Source organism: Pholis gunnellus (genome assembly GCF_910591455.1).
Source record: "Pholis gunnellus genome assembly, chromosome: 2".
NCBI lineage: Eukaryota > Metazoa > Chordata > Actinopteri > Perciformes > Pholidae > Pholis > Pholis gunnellus.
The window spans coordinates 24,867,095-24,888,425 of record NC_136536.1 but is presented as its reverse complement, the minus strand read 5'-3'; the positions used below and the strand labels follow the sequence as shown (position 1 = coordinate 24,888,425).

General features: G+C 39.7%; 1 protein-coding gene across 1 annotated transcript; it reads right to left on the bottom strand.

Moving 5' to 3' along the window:
- Positions 1 to 1,231: 1,231 nt before the first annotated feature.
- efhd2 (EF-hand domain family, member D2) lies at positions 1,232 to 20,818 on the bottom strand. Its single transcript, XM_079183249.1, has 4 exons — positions 20,393 to 20,818; positions 9,566 to 9,713; positions 9,343 to 9,477; positions 1,232 to 6,147 (listed from the first exon to the last, which is right to left on the bottom strand). Exons 1-4 carry the CDS (start codon positions 20,677 to 20,679, stop codon positions 6,016 to 6,018), a joined length of 702 nt encoding a protein of 233 aa, XP_079039375.1. The 5' UTR covers positions 20,680 to 20,818; the 3' UTR covers positions 1,232 to 6,015.
- Between the last annotated feature and the right edge of the window lie 513 nt (positions 20,819 to 21,331).

The window sequence follows — 21,331 nt, the reverse complement described above, 5'->3', positions numbered from 1 at the left end:
AGTTTTCCTTCAGTTATTGTAGGTAGATATCGTCATTAACAGTTGTGTGAATATGTAGGCAATTACTTAACAGTTGTCAAGATATTGTTTTGTGTCAACTTAGCTATTATTTCTTTGTGTAAATTAAGCTAGCTCTAACTGCATGTGCGCAGGCTAACGTGTGTATAAAATGTGGATATTTGGCACATTAGTAATTATACTTTTGTATTCCATAGTTTTACGATAAAAGAATTGGACTTCAATAAATCTTAAGAAGATAAACCAGCTTGATTCTTTGCCGTTCGCTATCTGTCTATGGCCATTGTAGACACAACTGCTAGGACAGAATAAGCATATATGGTACAGGTAAAGCAATACAAATAGCAGAGTAAAAAATATGAAATATAAAAATGCAAATAAAAAAATGCAAATGCACAATATATACAATAAAAATAACAGTAAAAATATTAAATATAAAAATGCACAATATATACAATGAAATAGAATAATATTAAAATGAACTAACTAAACAATTTAACATTAAAGGTTTAACCAACCAAACAAACAAACAACAAATAAATGTGATTTTAAAAGATCACAACCCTTATACCTTAAGTCTGATTGACTTGAAATTTGACACACATGTCCAGCTCAATCTGCTCTACAAAAAAACCTCTTGGGTCATATAACTCCACCAACTTAAATTTTCCGCAATTATCGTTGTATTCTAGCCTTTCTTTGCTTAATTTTTATGTTACAAGACTGAACTCAGGATTATACATTTTCAAACAGTTTTGAATGTACCAACAATTTATGTCTTGAAACTGACATAAGTTCACTTAATTATTTCAGTTTTTCCCATTTTTAGAAAGAAAAGAAAATCCCATTTTTAGTGAAAGTTAACAAATCCTTCTCATTTTGTAATGAATCATAGCTATAGAATAAGTAATTGGCATCAATAAGGATAACGTTTTTTTAGGAAACAATTTGAATTGATGTTATTTACAGTGCACCTGCAGAGGACAAAAACAAATTGCTATGTTTCAGGTGGATAACTCTTGAGTCTTTTCTTGTCAAGTGTAAGGATCCAACGACAGAGGACGTTGTGTTTTGTACAGATTGTAAATCACTCTGAGGAAAAATTATGATTTGTGTAATTGGGCTATATAAAGAAAATTGAATTGAATTGATGTTCTCTTTTTGATATTGTTAACAGAAAGACGGTAATGACACACACAAAAGACAGTTTATTTTGACAAAAAGGTTTTATTAAGCAGTTATAGGAAATCAAAATAAAGGTGTATTACAGAGTTTTCAGCATACAAGACAAACATACCAACAAAAAACAAGGAAAAACTAAATAGAAATATAAAAAAATAGAAGAAAAATCTTATTAAAAATACCTTCCCTGATCGTAATTACCAATATACCCTCCCAGGTCAATTTAAAAATGTTCACATTCAACACAATTGAGGGAGCGTAAATTTAAAGTTAGGGTCCGACCGACTCAGACCGACTGGAAACATGTCTCTCAGTGGCCAAGGAGAATTACAACGAAAAATTAATTCATTTCACTGGACTTCGGTCTAAAATGTTCATGGAAGTAGTATAATGGAATGCTGTGCCAATAAGCAAATGATTACAATGGCCGCCAGCTATCTAAATAACAATCATTTCCATTCACATTTATTTTGCTGTAGAGTGCACTGGAATGTGCATTATGACAGTAGTTTAAACATTTGGTCCCTTTTCTGGTCACAATATGGACATTCAGGAATGGGAGGAGGAGGAGGAGGAGGAGAATTCAGTAGAGAGATAACAATTTGTGAAATCCACTATGTGTGCACTTACCTCAGAGGAATCTATTGTCCATCACTAATTAGGTCATATTTAATGGAATTTAGTTTCAAATCAATGAAACTTTTGTTTCCTGTTACCCATCCACTATATACAGTACAGTGATGGCTTAGTCCTGGACACACTCAATAGAGAACCACCACGAAAGATTTGTATTAGGGTTCATCATTTTTTATATTTCAAAACAAATATTGTTTCTTTTGAATATTTAGAAAATTGGAGAAATCAGTACCAAATATAACTTTGCACAAGTCAACATTATTGCTACCAGTGTCGTTTCAGGAGGAAATAATCCAAAGTTTTACATTTTGTCAGATCTCTGTGAAAGGAGGTTAAACTGGAGAAGAAAAAAAATGTTGATACAATACACTGTAAGAAAAGCATACGATAGATCCGACAAAAGCCAACTGACCACCCTTCACATTCCACAAGGAATGTTTGAACCCTGACCCTAACCAAACCCTGAAATCCTCAAATGTCCTCCCAGTGCACTGATGAAGTTGCAAAATCCAACTATGAATTCAACAACCCAAAATGAACTTGGACATTTCAAATAAACCTCTCATCCTAAAAGTGCAGTATTTTTTTATACTGTAATGAAATATTTGATTGATTATTCATTAAGAGCATTTCAGTCACAATGGGCCTCTTTCACTAGTATGTACTGTACGTATAAAAGTTCTGGCTTTTCACACAATATAGCACATATATTACATTTATATAACCCCAATAACATGAAATCATATTTTTTAATATTGTAATGGCATCATAAAGTATGATAAACAGAGTCGCCGCTTCAATCTAAAACCATAATAGAAGCTTTGAAATATATATTTTAATTATGAAAATAATGGATAAGGATGAAAGAAGCGTCAATTTTCTTAGTATATAATACATTTGGCAGTTAAAAATTTGTTCGCAAAGTCAGAAGAAATGTAGGAATTATATTGATGAATCCTTACACAAGGTTTAAGTACAGATTTGTGCAGTTGTGAATGAGGCCTGTTGTGCTGTGAAGTTTTGGCATACATCAACACACGGCGCAGTAACAATACTATGACAGTACTAAACACTATGGGAGCTTACATATTGTTTTACACAGTTCTAACCAAAAGTTTCTTGTTCATTACGAAATGGTTCCAGAGCAAAGATTTAAGGATAACACGTCGCTCCGGGTTATGCCACACAAATTAAAGATCTGAGATTTAGATTATTTACAGTGATAATCCTGAAGATCATATAAAATGTGATATTTGGCTCACTGCTGGTCCACTGCTGACAGAAAATACTCCATGTATGTATTAGGGGTGGGAATCACCAGAGGTCCCGCGATACGATATCACAATACTGCTGTTGGTAGATTTAATGCCCGTTGCGAGGCCAGATTGAGCGTGTGAGTGAAACACTTCACATGGAGGAATCCCGATAACTGAACGGCAACGCCCACGTTAGAAGCGTTGTCGATTACAACCACCAGGTTTTTGTCAGCAATGGCTCACTCACTCATTCATGTGCTGCATTTTACAGGAGGTCTGTAATGTTTACCCCGGTGTGACTTACGTGCTGCTCTAGTTTGGCGAAAACGTGAGACAGCGGTCGCCAGTCCTCTGTGAGATATTGTGCTGTTATAGTCGCATAGGAATCCACTGCGCTTCCTGTCCACGCATCGCAAGTTAATGCAACTATTTCTGCTGTACTCAAAGATTCCTCAACTTCAAGCTTCACTTCTCTGTAGAGCTTGGGCATGGCTGTGTCGGTGAAAAAACGCTGCGACGGAGTCATATCCATGTGTCATATCTATGTCCTTCTTCCCTTCCTTGTTAAAAAATCCAAAATAAGTCCAGACGTCTGATTTAAACGCGGACGGTGCATTTCTGATTTCTTTCTCCAATGTCTCTATCTTAGTTTTGACCAATCACGCTGAACCGTGACCTCTGCTGACCTCACCAGAAAATAACTCAGCACCATCTAGTGGACTGAAAAAGCAATTGATTTTATTTTTCGAGTACCATAAAGTTTATAGTTTATATAATAAAAGATCGATACTTGGCTTCTATGCATCGATACAATATCGCCACGCAAAATATCACGATACTATGCTGTATCGATTTTTTCCCCCACCCCTAGGATGTATGCATGCTAGGCGACAGAACAATGAAGCTAACACAGAAGTCAATAATTGGCACCTTGATCTGATCCAAATAATGGGTACTAAGGTGGGCTGAATGACGCCTGGATGCTGAAACAAGCCCATTGGAAGCCACCAACTAGCTAAGGCTAACCTAGCTAACAAGTTAGGTTAACACGCTGGGCGATCTGCTAATGAGTGCTAGCAGGTGTACGTTAACCCTGTGTTCTTGTGCTTGGAAGCCCAACTTTACAGCAGAAATAAACATGTTTACAGCCTGGTGCAAAATATGTTTTTGTTACTATGGCTAGTAATAGTATAATAATTCATGACAACTGTACAAGGGTGCATTCTTATACAACTCATACGTTAAAGTGGCTTAAAGTTCTGCATAATTTAGGCCGTGGCTGCTTTGAGTGACAGGTGGATGCCGTCACAGCCACTAGCTGTCTGCTTGGTGTCACCTCAGCAAATGCCAATCACAGAACTTAACCTTGTGGCAGTGTTTGTGGAGTCCCTTTTGGGATTTTGTTTTATGCAAATACCAGGCAAATAACAGCTTGCTGTGCGGTTAATTATACGCTGGTCATCCTGCTGGCCAACATGCTGATGCTGGATGACCTCTGTGCCCACATGAGTTTTCAACGGGATATCAGAAACTGTATTGACCATGAAACTTGGCTAAATCCTGGACAAATTGAAGGAGCTGAAGTAATTGCATTTTACTAGAGATGCAACGTTATCTTGTATTATTTCATATGTATACAACTGGGAGGCACAAGAACACAGGGTTAACGTAGACCTGCTAGCACTCAGTAGCACATCGTAAAAAGGCACTGTCACTCTTGCCCTGTAAGTGAGCCATACTGAACAAGTAATCATTCCACCAAAACATCAAAGTAGTACTATGAGGAAGCATTTAAGATTCAGCATCAGAGAAGGAATAACTGTGGATATTGAGGCTGTTTTTTCACTTATAAAAAATGCAAAATTACATTTTATGATCTATTATCTATCTGTAGATCTAACACTGTAGTAATGTCTAAATTACTTAGAGTTGCAAAGACAGGAAGAACATGTTGAACTACATGATGACTTTTTCAATTTAATGTTTTAAACATGTTTTTGCCAAAACAAAACAAGTAAAACTCTTCTCCTTTTGATTTATCTGATTTTCAAATTTTCTAAATTTCAAAATTTCTGATGGCTCATGTGGTCGGTGCAAAGTCACTACATCCCCAGATCTCAGCATGGAAGTAGCTAAATAAAATGCTAGCAGATCTGAGAGGAGTAATGGCTGAAACCAGAAATGAAAGAACCACGTTTAAAAAACAAACAAATAAACATATTTAAACCCGTTTGTGCTTCAGAGGGCTCATAAAAATCATGGTGCTTAAGAATGACCTGCTCCACAACCAATACAAAACCAGATACCAAAAACTACTCAATACCCACCCAACCCGATTGTACAAAAATCCAAAGTTGACAGTAAAAATGTAGAGCTCAGCTATTTGTTTACATTTTGTGTGAAAGATGGCTTGCATGTCTGCAAAGTGTCACATTGGATTTACTGTGTTCTGGAATGAGTTAAGTCAAATAAAGCTCAAACAAGCTGACATACACGGTAGCCAAGGCAGTGGTACAAGTGCACTCATCACTAGTCTACTTAAACACTTAGAAGTCGACACATTTGCGCTACAGTTTACAGATTTAGGTGCCAAACACATTTTCAGACTGAAACCCGTCCACACTAAGTGGCTGTGTTGGTGTGTGCATATGTAGGATTTACTTAACTTGTATTGTTACTGTTTGAGAATGTTACTAAGCTACCAAGCTAAATTAATGGACAATTCTAGGCAGATGAATCTATAAGCAGCACTGATTTTTCATAATATACCCAGTCAATTGTAGGTAGACTATTGACCTAGTTTAACTGTTTAACTCGGGACTACCACTGTCTGCCATACATGGAACATTCAAACACACAAATTTACGGACTGACAGCATTGGAGCAGCACAGAGTGACAGGTCCTGGGAGGAGAGAGAGGCGCTCACTTGAAGGCTGACTGCAGTTCTTTGAAAGCAGTGCGTCTCTGTTTCTGCTCCTCGACCTGCTTCTTCTTGGCCTCCTGCTCCTGGCGGATCTCTGCCTCAAAACGGTTGGTCTCACTGATGGCCTGGACCTGTCCAACAGTAAGACACACAGCTTTCAGGAGATTGAATCGGAATCAGAATCCTAAACTGTTTATTACAATAAACATGTAAAGATATAATTAGATAAATTATGAAAAACAAAAAAATATATATGACAATATGTTCAAATATGTCTTATGTCTCTTATTAAAATGTCTCTATTTAAAGCAAAACGTTGTGCAGGGTTGTGTAAATTGTTTATGAGCTTGATTGCAGTCGGGTAGAATCTGTTTTTGTAGCGTGACGTCTTGGTCCTGATGGACTGCAGCCTCCTGCCAGAGGGAAGGGACTCAAACGTATTATGTCCAAGGTGAGAGGGGCTGGCCACAATCTTTCTTGCCCGCCTCAGGGTCCTGGAGGATTGTAACCAATCATCTTCTCAGCAGAGCAAATAATACTCTGCAGATGATGATGGAGGATTTGAATATAGCCTATTATCACTAACCAAAAATTTGCCTCAGAGGGCTTTACAATCTTTAGAGCATTTGACATCCTCTGTCGGGCCCTCGCAAGTTCAAGCACGTCGTGGGTACTGGCAGGACTCTGGTTGACGCGGCCATGCATTTCTGTGACCATCATACACTGCGTGCACGAGTTAGATGATATTTCCTGCGTCGACCAGCAGCGTAGCAAGATCATGTTGCCAGGTCTTACGCCTCAAATGTTTTGAGTGTACCTCCGATACAATCATAAATATAAGCCTGTTAAGATCATTAACCTCTTAATCCCTAGCCCTATTTTTAGGCCTCTGCTCAAAAATTACACACCCATACAAGGTCTATTTGAATAATTTTAATGGCATTATAACACTAACACTTGTTAAGATGCGTACATATCAGTGTATATGTTACTGGTAAATGCTGAAGATAACACAGCTCAAATAGAAAATGTTCAGGTTCACCTGAAAAAAAAGCACTTTTATTGATGAAGGCCTAAACTCTCCCAAATCATAGCACATGTCAGCAGTCTTTTAAAAAAAAATGTGGCTTTGTTAAAGTGAAGCATGCCAAAGTTATAGAGGTTTCAGTACGGAGAATTCAGGTGGGGTCGAGCCAAATACTCATTTTGGAACCAGCTGTTACAGCCCTTCTGTCAGCTTTTTCACAGAAGGGCAGACAAAGACCGGCAGCACATGGCTGAAAGGATTAATCTGGGATTTTTGGCGATTTTCTTCCAGAAAACCATCTCAAGGTGCAAAGCGTGTTGTGGCTGTGTGTTCTTCTGTGGCTTATGGAGTGTAACTTTTTAATGGTTTCAAGGAGAGAAATTTGGAAACTTTGGTTGGATTCAGTGTGGAATGCTCATTGTTACGTATAGTTCTATGTCCTGTTGTGAATGTGTGTGCTTGTGTGTATTCTATGTCTTTGAGGTCTAGGTGTAGCTCCCTGATCAGTGATTGAGGGCATCTGGATGAAGGTGTGGGTTTTACCTATATAAGCGCCTCCTTGCTCCGCCCTCGCTCTCCCTCTCCCTCATCTGCCTGCCACCAGACCCTGGTCTTCAGTCAGATAGCACATTACGTTTCTCCTGTGTTTTGTAATAAACCTTTGGGGTTATTTTGCATCGACTTTGGTGTTGTGTCCCTCCTTATGTTGCGGCTCCCGAGCTGGTCGTAACACTCATGCTCTGCGATTGTCCGTGAAAGTTCCGTAGCTTTTGATTGGTATTGGTAACTGAGTACATAGCTCGCCGTGTCCTGGCGAAAAATACGTGAAATTGTGGTACCTCTCGTAGTTTTTTATTTGCCCAGAATTTCTTCATTACGATAGGATAAATCACAAAATATCATTTTATCCGTTCTCAGAAGTGATTTGTACTACATGTGTGTACTCTGTCGCCCCCCCCCCCCCCCCCCCCCGAACACCCTTTCGGTGCTCTCGGTAGCAAGAGGTTAAGAAAATGAATCTGTGGGAATGCGCTTCACTGTTTGTAACACAACAGACTGTCAGTTTACTGGGATGGGGTTCAACTCCCTGCTGTGTCCTGCTGATTGTATTTGGACTTATATGAAAGTTAACAAAACAGTAGTGTCATTTGCTTTTACTTGAACACATTAATTTAACACTGTTTTAATTTCAAGCTCTTCTGTAACTTTAGATTGTAGTGTGAAGCATTCATTGTAACATTTAACCTGATTCTCATGTAGAAGCTCCAGAGAGATCATTTATACTAATGCCCACGGACATGGTTTGAAACTTTTCATCTACAAGCATCTTAGTTTGCACATATTTAGATCAGAAGTCTTTTTTTCTCATGAGCATGTAGCAAGTCCATGTTGTTCAATGAAACCTCAAGATTTTAGTAACTTTTAATCGCTACGGTCTTTAGATTGTTCTGACCAAATTCTAAGCTGATCGGATTAATTCCCTAGGAGGAGTTCGTAGTACAGCACCTGGAAATGGAAAAAAAACATGAGAAATTCATACAGAATTCAAAATGGCTGCTTCCGGTTGGATTTAGAGCATGGACCCCTAAGATTTTTTTTTAACCTCTTAAAACTGAGCCCTATTTTTAGGCCTTTGCTCAAAAATGTCATACCCATACTCAAAGGGGCTTATCGCTCTAACTACAAGGTCTATTTGAATAATTTCAATTAAGACCTGGCAACATGATCTTGCTACGCTGCTGGTCGACGCAGGAAATATCATCTAACTCGTGCACGCAGTGTATGATGGTCACAGAAATGCATGGCAACCAGACTCCTGCCAGTACCCTCGACGTGCGTGAAGTTGCGAGGGCCCGATCAATGCTGCTTGCAGCTTTAATTATATTGGTGTTTTTGTTTAATGATAGCAGCCTGTAAATATACAGACATTTGCTATTAAGTTAAATTGAGTACTTTACTTTGTTTGGTTATAAATTTGTATAATTCTAAGCAAGTGCCTTGAATTCTATGCTTTTATTTTCTGTTTCTGAACCACAGGTTCATAAATCTAGCCTAAGTTCCCTTTTATGACCAAGTGTCCTGTGTATTGATGTGCCTTCAACTTGAGTGAATAAAGTGCAGTGAATGAATATTGGGATCAAGTCAAATGCATTCTGACCGATGCACTGGGAAGAAAGTCCATCATAAGAATCAGCTATTAAAGTCCAGTTAGCTTCCACCATTTTATCTCCTCTACTAAAACACAGATTATACACTGTTAGTGTGTATGCTGTTCTTGTATAAGAAGTAACTTACTTACCTTGGCTTCAAAGAAGGTCTTGGCTCCTTTGACCCCCTCTGTAGAGACATCGATTTCAGAGAGGCGAGCGAGGACACTGAGGCCGCTGTCCTCTGCCAGCTCTCCTGCTGCTGCCTTCCTGAAGATGAGTAGGAACTGTGAAGGACAGGAAGAACAAAGATACATGGATGTAGACAGAAGGAATAACACATCCTCTGATTCTAATTTGGTTTTCTTGTTTTACCTCTCTGAAGCTCAACTTGTTGTCCAGGTCCTCATCTACCTCCTTGATCATGTTCTTCAAGGCGATGTGTGTCTGTGACGCTCCAAGCTTCTCCATCATCAGCTTCAGCTCCATCAGGTCAATGAAGTTGTCTTTCCCAGCATCATACCTTGACAGAATTGAGTTAAAAACTGGTTTGTTACAGGTTGACTATAGAGCTGAAAGAAAACTCTCACCTTCCATCATGTGCATGCTGTGGCACTTTCAAACCTCTGGGATAGTTTTGGGCTTATTGACCCAGATTTTGAGGTGTCTGTTTGACATATCCTCCTGCCCATTATAACGACAGTGAATGGAATATAGTTTGTGATGGTCAAAGCATTGAAAATTCAACGTTGATGTGTTTCTAGTACCAGTGTCCTGTCATTCTTGGTTAATAAGACCTCACAGTCTAACATTTTCTCCTGAACTACTCTCTACTCAACACATAACGTCCATTTTCCACTGCAGGAACTTCTAGAAACGTAAACTAGCTGTTATACATTGTCTCCGTTTCTGCTATCGTTTCCTCTGTTCTCTGCCCACTGTGGTAACAAGTTCCTGAAGTACATTTGGAATCGCCTTTCTAATCTTTTGACTACTCAAGGCTCTTAAACACTACATGTCATCATTCACACCAATTCATAGACTGCCACCTGCCCATCTACTAACATTCATACACAAGTGTGGCCTCTGCTCAGGAGGTGATACTAAATGCAAGCGACCGGTACTCTCAGTTCCGGATTGTGATTGGGCAAGCAGATGTAATGTCATATCACAACCACAAGGTTTAGGTCAATAGTATTTCTGGAGAGGAGTCCAAATAGAGAGAGCTGGACTCAGATGTTAGAAATAAACAGTGAACTAGAAGATTTCACAGGGTTTGGCAGAAATGGTCATAAAACAGCCAAAAAATCCAGGAAAAATATGAAATGATGAAACAAGATTAGGGGTTTACAATACACACAGTGGAGCAAACCAAAAAAACTATGAAGTGAATTGATGCACTGGTCACATATTTGGGCCCTCTTCTGGCCCCATCAGGAACTTGGATTCTTAGAAAGTGAATGAATCTGATACTCAATTAATATGAGAGAAAATCAATACCAAATTAAAGGCCAGACCGTTATCAAATATGTCAAGTTTGGGACAGATTTGAGCAAGTCCAGTGGAGTTACATCAGCTTGTTTAACGGCGAATCACGTAAAATGGCCGCCATGCCACCGCTTCGCCATTCCATCAAACATAAAGCTTTAAGTAATTTTTAAATGTAAAGGTCTTTAGATTGTACTGACCAAATTTGTAGTGGATCTGACGAAGTCCCTAAGAGGAGTTTGTTAAAGAATTGCGACTAGAAATTAAAGGGAAATTCACTCCAAAATCAAAATGGCTAACTTCTTGTTAGTTTTAGAGCATGGTTCCACACTTTTTTTTTTTAAGTCTACATGTGATACATGTGCCTACCAAATTTCATACATGTAGATCAAACGTAGCCCTGGGGCTGTGTTTTTGAATATTTGTAGGGGGCGCTATCGAAGCAATTTGAAAGGGTCAAGCCAAAAAGCCATATGAAATATTTATTTCCATCACCTATGACACCTGTACAAAGTTCCAAGGCGTTGAGCATCCTAAGTCACAGAAAAATAAGGTTAATCTTTCATGGCGAATGACTCGTTGCTACAACAGCATTTAAAGACAACTCAAAATATTCATGATGAAGCATCATCAATGTCTTACGGCTTACCTTACCAAATTTGAGACTGATCTGGGCAACTTCCTAGTCGGAGTACATCAAAGTAATAGCTCTTAAAATCTCCGGAGAAGCAGCTGATGCTGGCATGCTGTACGTGCTTATTTCCCCAGGACTTGCAGCAGCTTCAGTTCCACAATCAGACTGGTGACTTGGCTCTTCGGTTACTGTGCTCCATGTACTTATGCCATCATGTGAGCGCCAATATCTTGGCACAACCCTCGCTCATACTGATTAGCGGCTGGAAATTAGGTATATACTAGGGGTACGGGGAAAAAAATCGATACAGCAGAGTATCGCGATATTTTGCGTGGTGATATTGTATCGCTACACGGAAGCCAAGTATCGATCTTTTATTCTATAAACTATAAACTTTTTGGTACTAGAAAAATAAAATCAATTGCTTTTTCAGTCCACTAGATGGTGCTGAGTTGTTTTCTGGTGAGGTCAGCAGAGGTCATGGGTCAGTGAGATTGGTAGGAAGTTGGTCAAAACAAAGAGACATCGGAGAAAGAAATCAGAAATGCGCCGTCCACGTTTGAATCAGACGTCTGGACTTATTTGGATTTTTATTTAACTAGGAAGGCCGTCACGGCGTTTTTTCACCGACACAGCTGTGCCCAAGCTCTACAGAGAAGTGAAGTGAAGCTTAGTGGAGGAATCTTTGAGTACAGCAGTAAGAGTTGCATTAACTTGCGATGCGTTGACGTCAAGCGCAGTGGATTCCTATGTGTCTATAACAGCACAATATCTCACAGAGGACTGGCCACTGATGTCTCTTGTTCTCCAAACTAGAGCAGTACACGTAATGCTGCGTTCACACCAAACACGATTAACGCGGCGCGAATAGCGTCATTCGCGCCGCCGGTCTCGCCGGGGACTGTGTTCAATCGCGTGAATCGCGCTGGACGCGCCGGAGAGGGGGCCCTGAAAGCCGTTCAACTGTCCGCCATCAACTGTGGAAAAAATAACCTCTATTTCTGCTTAGTAAGTGTTGTGGAAGTCCCAGATATCACGAGGAACTAAACGCCGTCATGTCTGAGTTCATAACATAGTCCGGAGGAGCTCCGTGGATTTCATCGAGCTCACTGTGTCTAGCGAGCCACACGTCGGCTGTTTACTACAGCTGTATGAACACAAAATAAACTGACTTGGCTGTGATTTAACGGCAATAAACCAACAAAAAGGGACTCTGAAATAACTACGTAATGATGCCGATTTGTACTTGTTTTCTCAATGGAGCTCTGATTGATCGGTGCTATTCTATGCTAACATTGTAGCAGCTCCATCAACACTCAACATAACGTCATCTAGACGTAAATACGGCAGCATCTTTTCATTGTTTGCACCATATGGTGCATGTGCCTGCTGCATGTGAAATGTTTTGCTCACCCGCTCAATCTGGCCTCACAACGGGCGTTAAATCTGCCAACAGCAGCCAGGCTCATGGGGAGAGTGCAGCGCATAACTGTCTCTCTGCCCTCGACGTCCACGCATCGCAAGTTATACCAGTTATATAACTCTTATATCGTAGTTATAGACACGTTTGCATTCAGTTAAGTTTGTCAGGTGAATGCAACATTTATGACAGTGTTGGTCAGTCTGTCTGCTTGACAATCCCATTTTGCTGCAATAAAAATGATTGAAGTGAGACTGAAAACTTTATCTTATTAGATAAAACATGTTGACAGTTTTCCTTTGGGGACATAATTTGCAGTTGAATAAAGGTCAATCGCAATATATGTTATCGCAATACTCAGCATATCGCAGTATCGTGACAATATCGTATCGTGACCTAAGTATCGTTATATCATATCGCGGGATCTCTGGCGATTCCCACCCCTAGTATATACAGTATATTGCAACTGACAAGACGATCAGCGCTTGACTATTAGTTTGCTGGTATGTTAGGGTAATCACCGTGGGGCATCATTCAAAATGGGCTTTAGATGGATTTGTCTTCAGTGTATTCCTTAATGCTCTAACACTGGGGTGGCAAATAATATGATAAAGAACATTAAAACTAATATATTTCAATACAAAACTCCAGACTGTGACCAAAATGGTTGCATATCTGATCATTTTTTGTAGTGTGGAGTTCAAATTTCCATGTAGTTGTATCAGTGCACAATGATCATTATGGAGCGGAGACATCAGCCACTGTCAATTCCATCCCTGTCTCCAAAGTTATAAAAGTCAACTTGACGAGTAAGTGATGAGGAGTTAAGCCGGAGGAAGGCGCAAGCTTTTGCTTGTCCCCACCCTTGCTTGCTGCATGGCATTTACGCACGCAGAGCGTAAATGCCCCCTCGCTTTTCCACCTGCTCTGTGTGCATGTATCATGTGCTTGCGCCTGGTTTTGGACAGCGGTGCAGAGCGAGTGATGCAAGTGTACATAGTGGCGCAAAACCTTATGAAACAATCCACTTAGCGGTTACCTTTTTCCAAAATTAAAACTGTCTAAATCTATTTTAAAACACAAAATGAGGAGAGAGGTGCGGAGGCTGTTTGGGAGGGGGAGACAAAAAGAGGTTCTGACTAAAGACTCATTGAATAAAACCACTGGTGGAAGAAATACTAAGATATAGATGCAATAATATGCTATATGCATTTTAATAGTGTAGCTGGTTGCAATGACATTTTTTTCAATTCCTCTTTGTAATGTTGGATGGTTTAATTTACTGTATTACAATGCATCGTTTTTCATATACTAATTATGAGTAAATGATTAATTAATACATATTAAAGTAAAACAGCACAATATTTCACTCTAAAATGTAGTAATGAAGTAAAATATAGCCAATAAAAATGTTCCATTGGATTTGGGATTATTGCAAAAAAAAGCTCTGTGGAAAACACTCAAAATCTCAACGATTCGAATGCACGATTCTCGATGCATCCTGAATTTTCTGTCACTGCTGATGGCTACTTTCATTACAAGTGTGCTGTGATGTACAAATATAAGGTTTCACATACTAGCTCTGCAGATGCGACCATCTAGAATTTTCCCTCTCCCTTATGGGGGCCATGGCTTATCTCAGTTGGGTCCTTGGCTGAAAGGAAATCTTCATCATTGCAGTGGTTTATGCGTCCACCAGGCGGAGCAGTGAATACTGAAGCTGAAGTTATTATCATATTTGATATGAGGGCGTTTGCTTTCCGCACAGAGAATCATTTCAATGATTATCATATCATGATCATATCGTGATAATTTGGTCTTGAAAAGGTCATGCTTTGTAAACAACAGGTAGTAACCGGCTGAAGGAGACACACCTCTAGTTACTGATTAGACCCTCTATTCTGAAGAAATGTATTATTTAACCCGACTGCATGAAAATTAAAGCAATATGAATTGGAAAGGAATGATTAAGTCAGAAATAACTGTGTACAGGACAAACTGCATGTTTTTTTACACAATGAAAGAACTTAACTAGCTTAACCCATCTTGCCTCTCTATTCAAATGGGTAGCCTGTACATGTACACCTCTTTTCAGGTGATCATCTTTATAGGCCTAATGTATTATTACACACATACATATAGGGCTGAACAAAGGATTGTAGGATCCCACTCCTGTGATAGCTCCAGAGTGTTGTAAAGTCCAAAAGTTTAAATTCTTGAAAAGACATGTTTTCAAAATTCACATGTTTTAACTAATGAATAATAATCTGTTCTAATCCTATTTGATATGTATGAGGAAGTGTGCTTCCCAGACAGAGCATAGCCTAATGTTACTTTAGGGACAGAGAGGGACACTCTGTCAGACACACATTTCCATTACGGAACTAATAATGCTTTGAGAAGAAGTTAACATTAAATCAGAAGAAAATTCCAAATAAAATCATCGACAACAGTTAAGGTTTTGTGTGTTCAGGAAGTAAAAATGCACACTCATTTGTTTCACCTGCTGTACCTGTTAGAATAAAACTGATCATCATGAAACATCACAACTTATTTTTGCAAGAAACGACTGCCTGCCAAAAACCCCACAGCACTGGATCTCAGACAGTTCGCTGCAGAAGTTGATGTTTGCCACCAGTAAACTAAACCGTTTTGGAAAGGCAGGAATCACGAGTTAAAAAGCCGATTCAATCATTATGTTGCTGGGTAGGATTTGTAAGGTATTACACTTTCATAATAAATGGCCTCTGCAGTAAATACGGGGAGTCTAATGATTAGTTTGATTAAGGACACACTTCCTCCCCCGCCATATGCAACAATTACAGTGGTGGGCCGTCAGGGCCTGCAAAGCCTTCTCTGCTGGCCTAAACAGAATCACAAAGTTATAGCCATTTTATAATTTAATATTTTTTCTTAAATACATTACATTTTTTCTTATATATATTAAAATGTATACAAATATTTTTTCCATTATCTTATTTTCTCATTGCACAGCTACTGTCTTCCTCAGTTGCTCTGCTTCCAGTGCAGCTTGTTTTAAGTAGAGCTTTTATCCAATCAGATTTCACCTCTGTGTCTCTAGGTAAGAAGAGAGGCCCCAGGCCTGCAGACTCACAAGTGCCTCCATGTGTAGGTTAAGTGAATGGGGACGATATGGTTGATTGACATAGTCTTCAACCAATCAGATCTTTAGTTTGAGATTCTTAGACGCGCCAGAGCGGTTTGCAGGCCTATAGCTACGTCAGCATTACTGCAGCTCAGAATCCAGGTGCAGCGCTGCCACAAGGTGCATAGTGTGCTGTGATTGGTCAGTGGGCGAGCACGTGACTAAAGTTAAACTTATGCTTGCTAGCAGAATTTAGGTTGTAGCAGTCAACTGGAACGATATGGAAGAAATTATGGCAAATTATGTTTTTTTTTACCTAGCTTTGTTTTTTTAACATCAAATGGCGGAAGGAGGAGGAGAAACGGATTTAGAGGCGGAGTTACTGGGAACGCTTTTCTCAAGAAGGACATTTCCGAACAAACTGGACATAGTAAGAAATGACCCCACAGCTAGCAGCCCTGGCCAGCCAGGAAAAGGATTTGTATGCAGCGTCGGAGAAGCGGTGCACATGTTATGGCTGTGAATGTGTTTCATTTTAACTGAGCGTCGGTACTTTTGGAGAGACTCGAGTGGATCTACAACTCAACGACCACGTTCGCAGGGAAACAGCTACACAACCGCAGCCCGCCCTTTGCCGGTCCACAGCCAAAGACGACCACCATCCGGCGGCGGAAGGCGGACAACCGTCCGGCGGCGGAAGACAACCGAACGGAGGTCGAAGATGACGACCGACCGGCGGCGGAAGACGGACAACCGACCGGCGGCGGAAGACCGACTACGACCGGCGAAATACAACGGTGGAGGCTCGACTGTCATCACTGGCGTCGATGAATGGAGAAGGACTTCTTACTGGAACTGATGTACTGGGATTAAACTCTTTGTCAACAAAGAAAGGAGGATGAACAGCATTTGGTAAGTGAAGTTTGTTTGTTTACCTCTACAGTTACTACTGTTCATTTGTCAATCGTGGCGTTTTTATGAATAATATTTGAATGGCTCGTGCTCGTGTGGTGGAATGCGTGGATCTGCTGCAGGTCTGCTGGATTGATTTGTTGCTTTGTTGTCATATGAATATATGCGACTGCTCTTGTGAGTTTGTCATTGTGTTAATTACATTTATTTGGACTATATTGCCCATTAATGACACAGCGTCCCGTCATGCTCGTATTCATGTATTTGCACTCTGCATTTCGTGTTTTGTATGATAGGTGTTGAACTTCATGTAACATTTTATTTCATTTGTCAAATGTTGCAGTGTTATGTGAATATGCGGCTTTTACACGAAACAAATAATAACCCATAGCTGTGACGTCATAATGAGGTTATTAGAAGTGTAGAACAGCACTGAAGGCCCAGGTATAAAATCCACGGCCCGCCACTGAACAATTACATAGAGAACAATGGTCTCTGCCACATTAGAATGATGTTAACTCACAAGATAAATGCTCAAACTGCACATGTCTGATTTGAAGATGGCTGTACAAAGAGAATGTGTAAGTAGTGCATTTAAAAGTCCTCGACAGGCCTGGACATGACAGGAACCTGAAGAATCTGGGCAGAGTATGACACAGAAACAGCCAGAAGACATTCACACCTCAGTCAATCTGAGCAGCAGTTTCCTGTTTTATGAATACTAAAGCTCTTTAACCCAGAAACAATGATAAGAGGTGGTGGTCAGCAGAGGTAGTAATAAATACTCATTTCAACACTGACAGCTTGCTGCTACGAGGCGTCTTGTTAAATGCTGACTCAGCCTAAATCCCTGCTTTTTATTCGGGGTCAGACCAGTGTCAATATTATTGAATGCACACAGAAGGATTCACAAATATATTTTGTGATTTATATATAAATGACTCTCCACAAAAATATTTTTCAATGCACACAAAAATATTGATCATTATATATTTTCAATTTTAATATTTCTTGTTTTAGATAATTGTCATAGAAATCCACAAACATATGTACCAAAAATATTTGGATGTTGTTACATTTTTATACTTTTAACTGTTGAACCTGCATTTACAAACTGCTTGTCACATGTGAACTTCACTGCATTGGTGTGGGTTTTATGAGACTCTCCTGACGTCGCTTGATTAACAAAATATGTTTTTTTCAAGAGGGAATTAACTAGATAATCAGATGTTTCCTCCATTTTCAACCAATCACATGATTCCCCTCTTACGTCATACTCAGGTAGGGAACTGGATGGAAAGCCAAAGGAGGAAACTAGTCCAACAGCCAACATTAGCTTAGTATTCACCGTAGTTAAGTGTTGAAACAACCAAACGTGGGCAGATAATTCCGAAAAGATCCACAAAAGATTTTGGGACTGGATGGAAGCTTACAGCCACGAATATATTTCTGAATCTTATATTTTTTTTAAAAGCTGGATTTTGTTTGTAAATGCTAACTAATTGTGTGTGTATTAAAAAAAGATTCTGCAGAAAGATTTATATACAAATCACAAAATACATTTGTGATTCACTCTGTATGCATATTGAGACTGATCTGACCCCAAATATTGAGCTACAATTTAGTCAATCACTCACATTGCAAGCATTCCCATCAACTGGGGCTGCTATCAGTGGATAGCCAATAATCCCTACACAAAAATGCAACTATGGCTTCTACAGTGACCAGAGTGAATCAACACCTTCTGACAGTCTCTAACACACTGTATGCTTCAAAAACCTGCCTCAGCCACTTCCCCCTGGAAGTTAAAGTAAAAGAAGCTTTAGACTAGCTCATCTTAACTGGTGCTTGTATATGACAATCATCACTGCTATTTCATTGTGCAAAGTGTCTTGCATTTTCCAAAACGAGTACTGACAGTGGGTGGTTATGCTTTTACATTCTTATTCACAAAAGCATGAGGAAACTCTGTGATGATAATTGGAAATACAAACTATACCCTATGTTGTCCTTTATAAAAAAAAGAAAGATATCCATGCACAGTTGATCAGCTACAGGTACCTACATGCAACATTTGAGTCAGATAGACTTCCTTTGTCCATAACAGCAGAAACAGGATCACCTTACTCTTAACTTTTTTTTATGTGCATCACATATTCGTAATAGTTAGTTCATCATCAGGAAAAAAGCAAAGAAAGAATCACTCTATACTAAAGATACAAAATATATAATACACTTAAACATTGTCTTTTTATTGACAATGTTGTTTCTTATTCTATGCTAGTTGTCAATATAGGGTTATATTTCACATAGGTGAATATTCTCAGTTTTAGCTGTGGGTATAACCACATGGGTATTACCATGTAATATCCTGACATATTAAGTTAATGGACCTGTACTTGTACTTAATCACTCGACCACTCAAAGCTCTTTTACACTACATGTCATTCACCCATTCCTACACTGATGGCATGGGCTACCATGCAAGGTGCTACCTGCCCATCAGGACTATATGACATTCACAAACCACAGGCACAGCATACGGGAGCAATTTAGGGTTAAGTGTCTGGCCCAAGGAGACATCGACATGGATTGGAGTAGCCGGGGATCTGCTGATTGAAGGATGCCCCGTTCTACCACTGAACCACAGTCGCCTCATTCATGGTTCTGATGATGTTGCTTAAAAAACTCCACATTTGTGCCATGAATGGAACTGGATTAGAAAACACAGAATTAACAGAGCTAGCTCATAACAAAATTAATGATTGCTCAATGAAGACAGGTGTCATAAAGAGCACTAGATTCAATTAACTCAGGCCCCTGGTTTAACAGAGGTTTAAGGTCATAGAGTTCTGTATAAGGTCAGATTTATACAGCTTAAATAATTGTATTAATTAATTTTAGTGTCAATATGAGTGAATACATTTTAAATGTGTTCATCACACTTCTTTTAGACTCGAGAAAGAGGGTTACTGATCATCTGATAAACATGGGTTCAATTATACCAATTGATACCCAATCAATATATACCAATCAATTATACCTATAATAATTAACAACACATCAAGTAGATGACTGAGCACACTATGAAATATTCTATATTCAATGAGCACCTGCTGTCTGATTTCCTTGATACTGACTTGCATAATGTCCCCACCCAGCAATCACTCACCTACAGAAACCCAGCACATGGAGAAGTTTGCCTTCCACACAAATCTTCTTAAGTTTTAAACTTGGTTAGGTTTAGGAAAAGATCAATAAACCATTTCTGGAAGAAGACAAACTTTTCCCTAGTGCACAAGTCCATTGTACAGGACAGATTACTTTCTTTAGTAATTTTATCTTTTTTGTTCACTTACTCATCTTTTATCCCAGAAGGCTGGCTTCAGCCTATATTTTGTATAAGCAATAACAATACTAACTCTCCCTCACTAATCCTTAAATTTAGATTCAAGTTTTGTGTTATCGGGAAATCATCGTGTGACCTGCCAACTCAACTTCCTCATATGAGCAATCTTAAAGTTACTTCCCTGTTCCATGAAATGAAAAAAGCAACCACTGGCCTGAAGGCATGGTTAACAGTTGGTCTTCAACCTGTCGGGGTAACGTTATCCGTATTCATGCAGATTGTCACAAACTCACATTTTGAACATCTTTTCCATGTCCTTTATCTGGTTCCGGGAAAACTCTTTGAACTCGGTGTACGGGTTGCAGACCTTCATGCTGGGCTGGCATTGCTCACCCAGCCCTTCGTTCAGCTCTCCTCGCCGCATCAGTTTAGCACCCAGCTCCGAGTCTGCGTTGGCCGTACTCGGTTTCTCTTCCGACCCATTCTGATGTCCGAGGACGTCGACAGCAACAGGATCCTCGGCTCCTTCTTCAATCTGGAGCCGACGGCTGAGCTTGGATGAGAGCTCGTCTGTCGCCATTTTCAAACTGGGTGCCTAACAATCAAGAGCTAAAGTTACCTAGCGAACTGTAGTAATGTCAGAAGAGAGGGCGTCAACGCACAGACTTCTAAACAGCCCTTGTTTTTTTTTAAAGAGGCAGACAGGACAGCCCGGTGGATGCTTCAGACCCACATCCGGGAACTCTGGCTTGCAACACGTCCCCGCCTCTTCCAGGGGGAAACATGACACTTCAACGAGGGTACATCCCAAATCTTTTATTTGTCATAGACCCAATCCCAGGCCCAATCTCAATGTCCCCCCTAAACCCTCAAACCCTGAACCCTCAAGGATTTACTGACGTCACCTGGCAAGTGGTTGAGTGTGAGAGACTGTGAGGGCTTGAAATGGTGTAAATAGGAATGGGACAACACTTTGCTGCAACATATCACGTTACCATGAAAACGGCAACAAATATGATGTAGAATTGTGTTTATTTATTTTATATTCTCCGAGTGTGTGCCGTATATTTTGCATAATTGACCAATGAGGTCATGAATGTTGTATTTGAAATGGCAACAGGTAACTATCGTCAGTATTGCAGTGCTTAGTCCTAATTGTTGAACAGTGTCTCCCTGTAGAGTGAACCAGAGGGGCCAGACAGTAAGTTCCACGTCCAAGGCTCTCAAGTAAC

Coding starts and splice junctions, on each gene's coding strand:
- efhd2 (XM_079183249.1), bottom strand. CDS start 20,679: ATGGCGACAGACGAGCTCTCATCCAAGCTCAGCCGTCGGCTCCAGATT. Junction 9,714..20,392: donor ATGGAAAAGATGTTCAAAAT/GTGAGTTTGTGA, acceptor AATTCTGTCAAG/GTATGATGCTGGGAAAGACA. Junction 6,148..9,342: donor AGACCTTCTTTGAAGCCAAG/GTAAGTAAGTTA, acceptor ACTGTTGGACAG/GTCCAGGCCATCAGTGAGAC.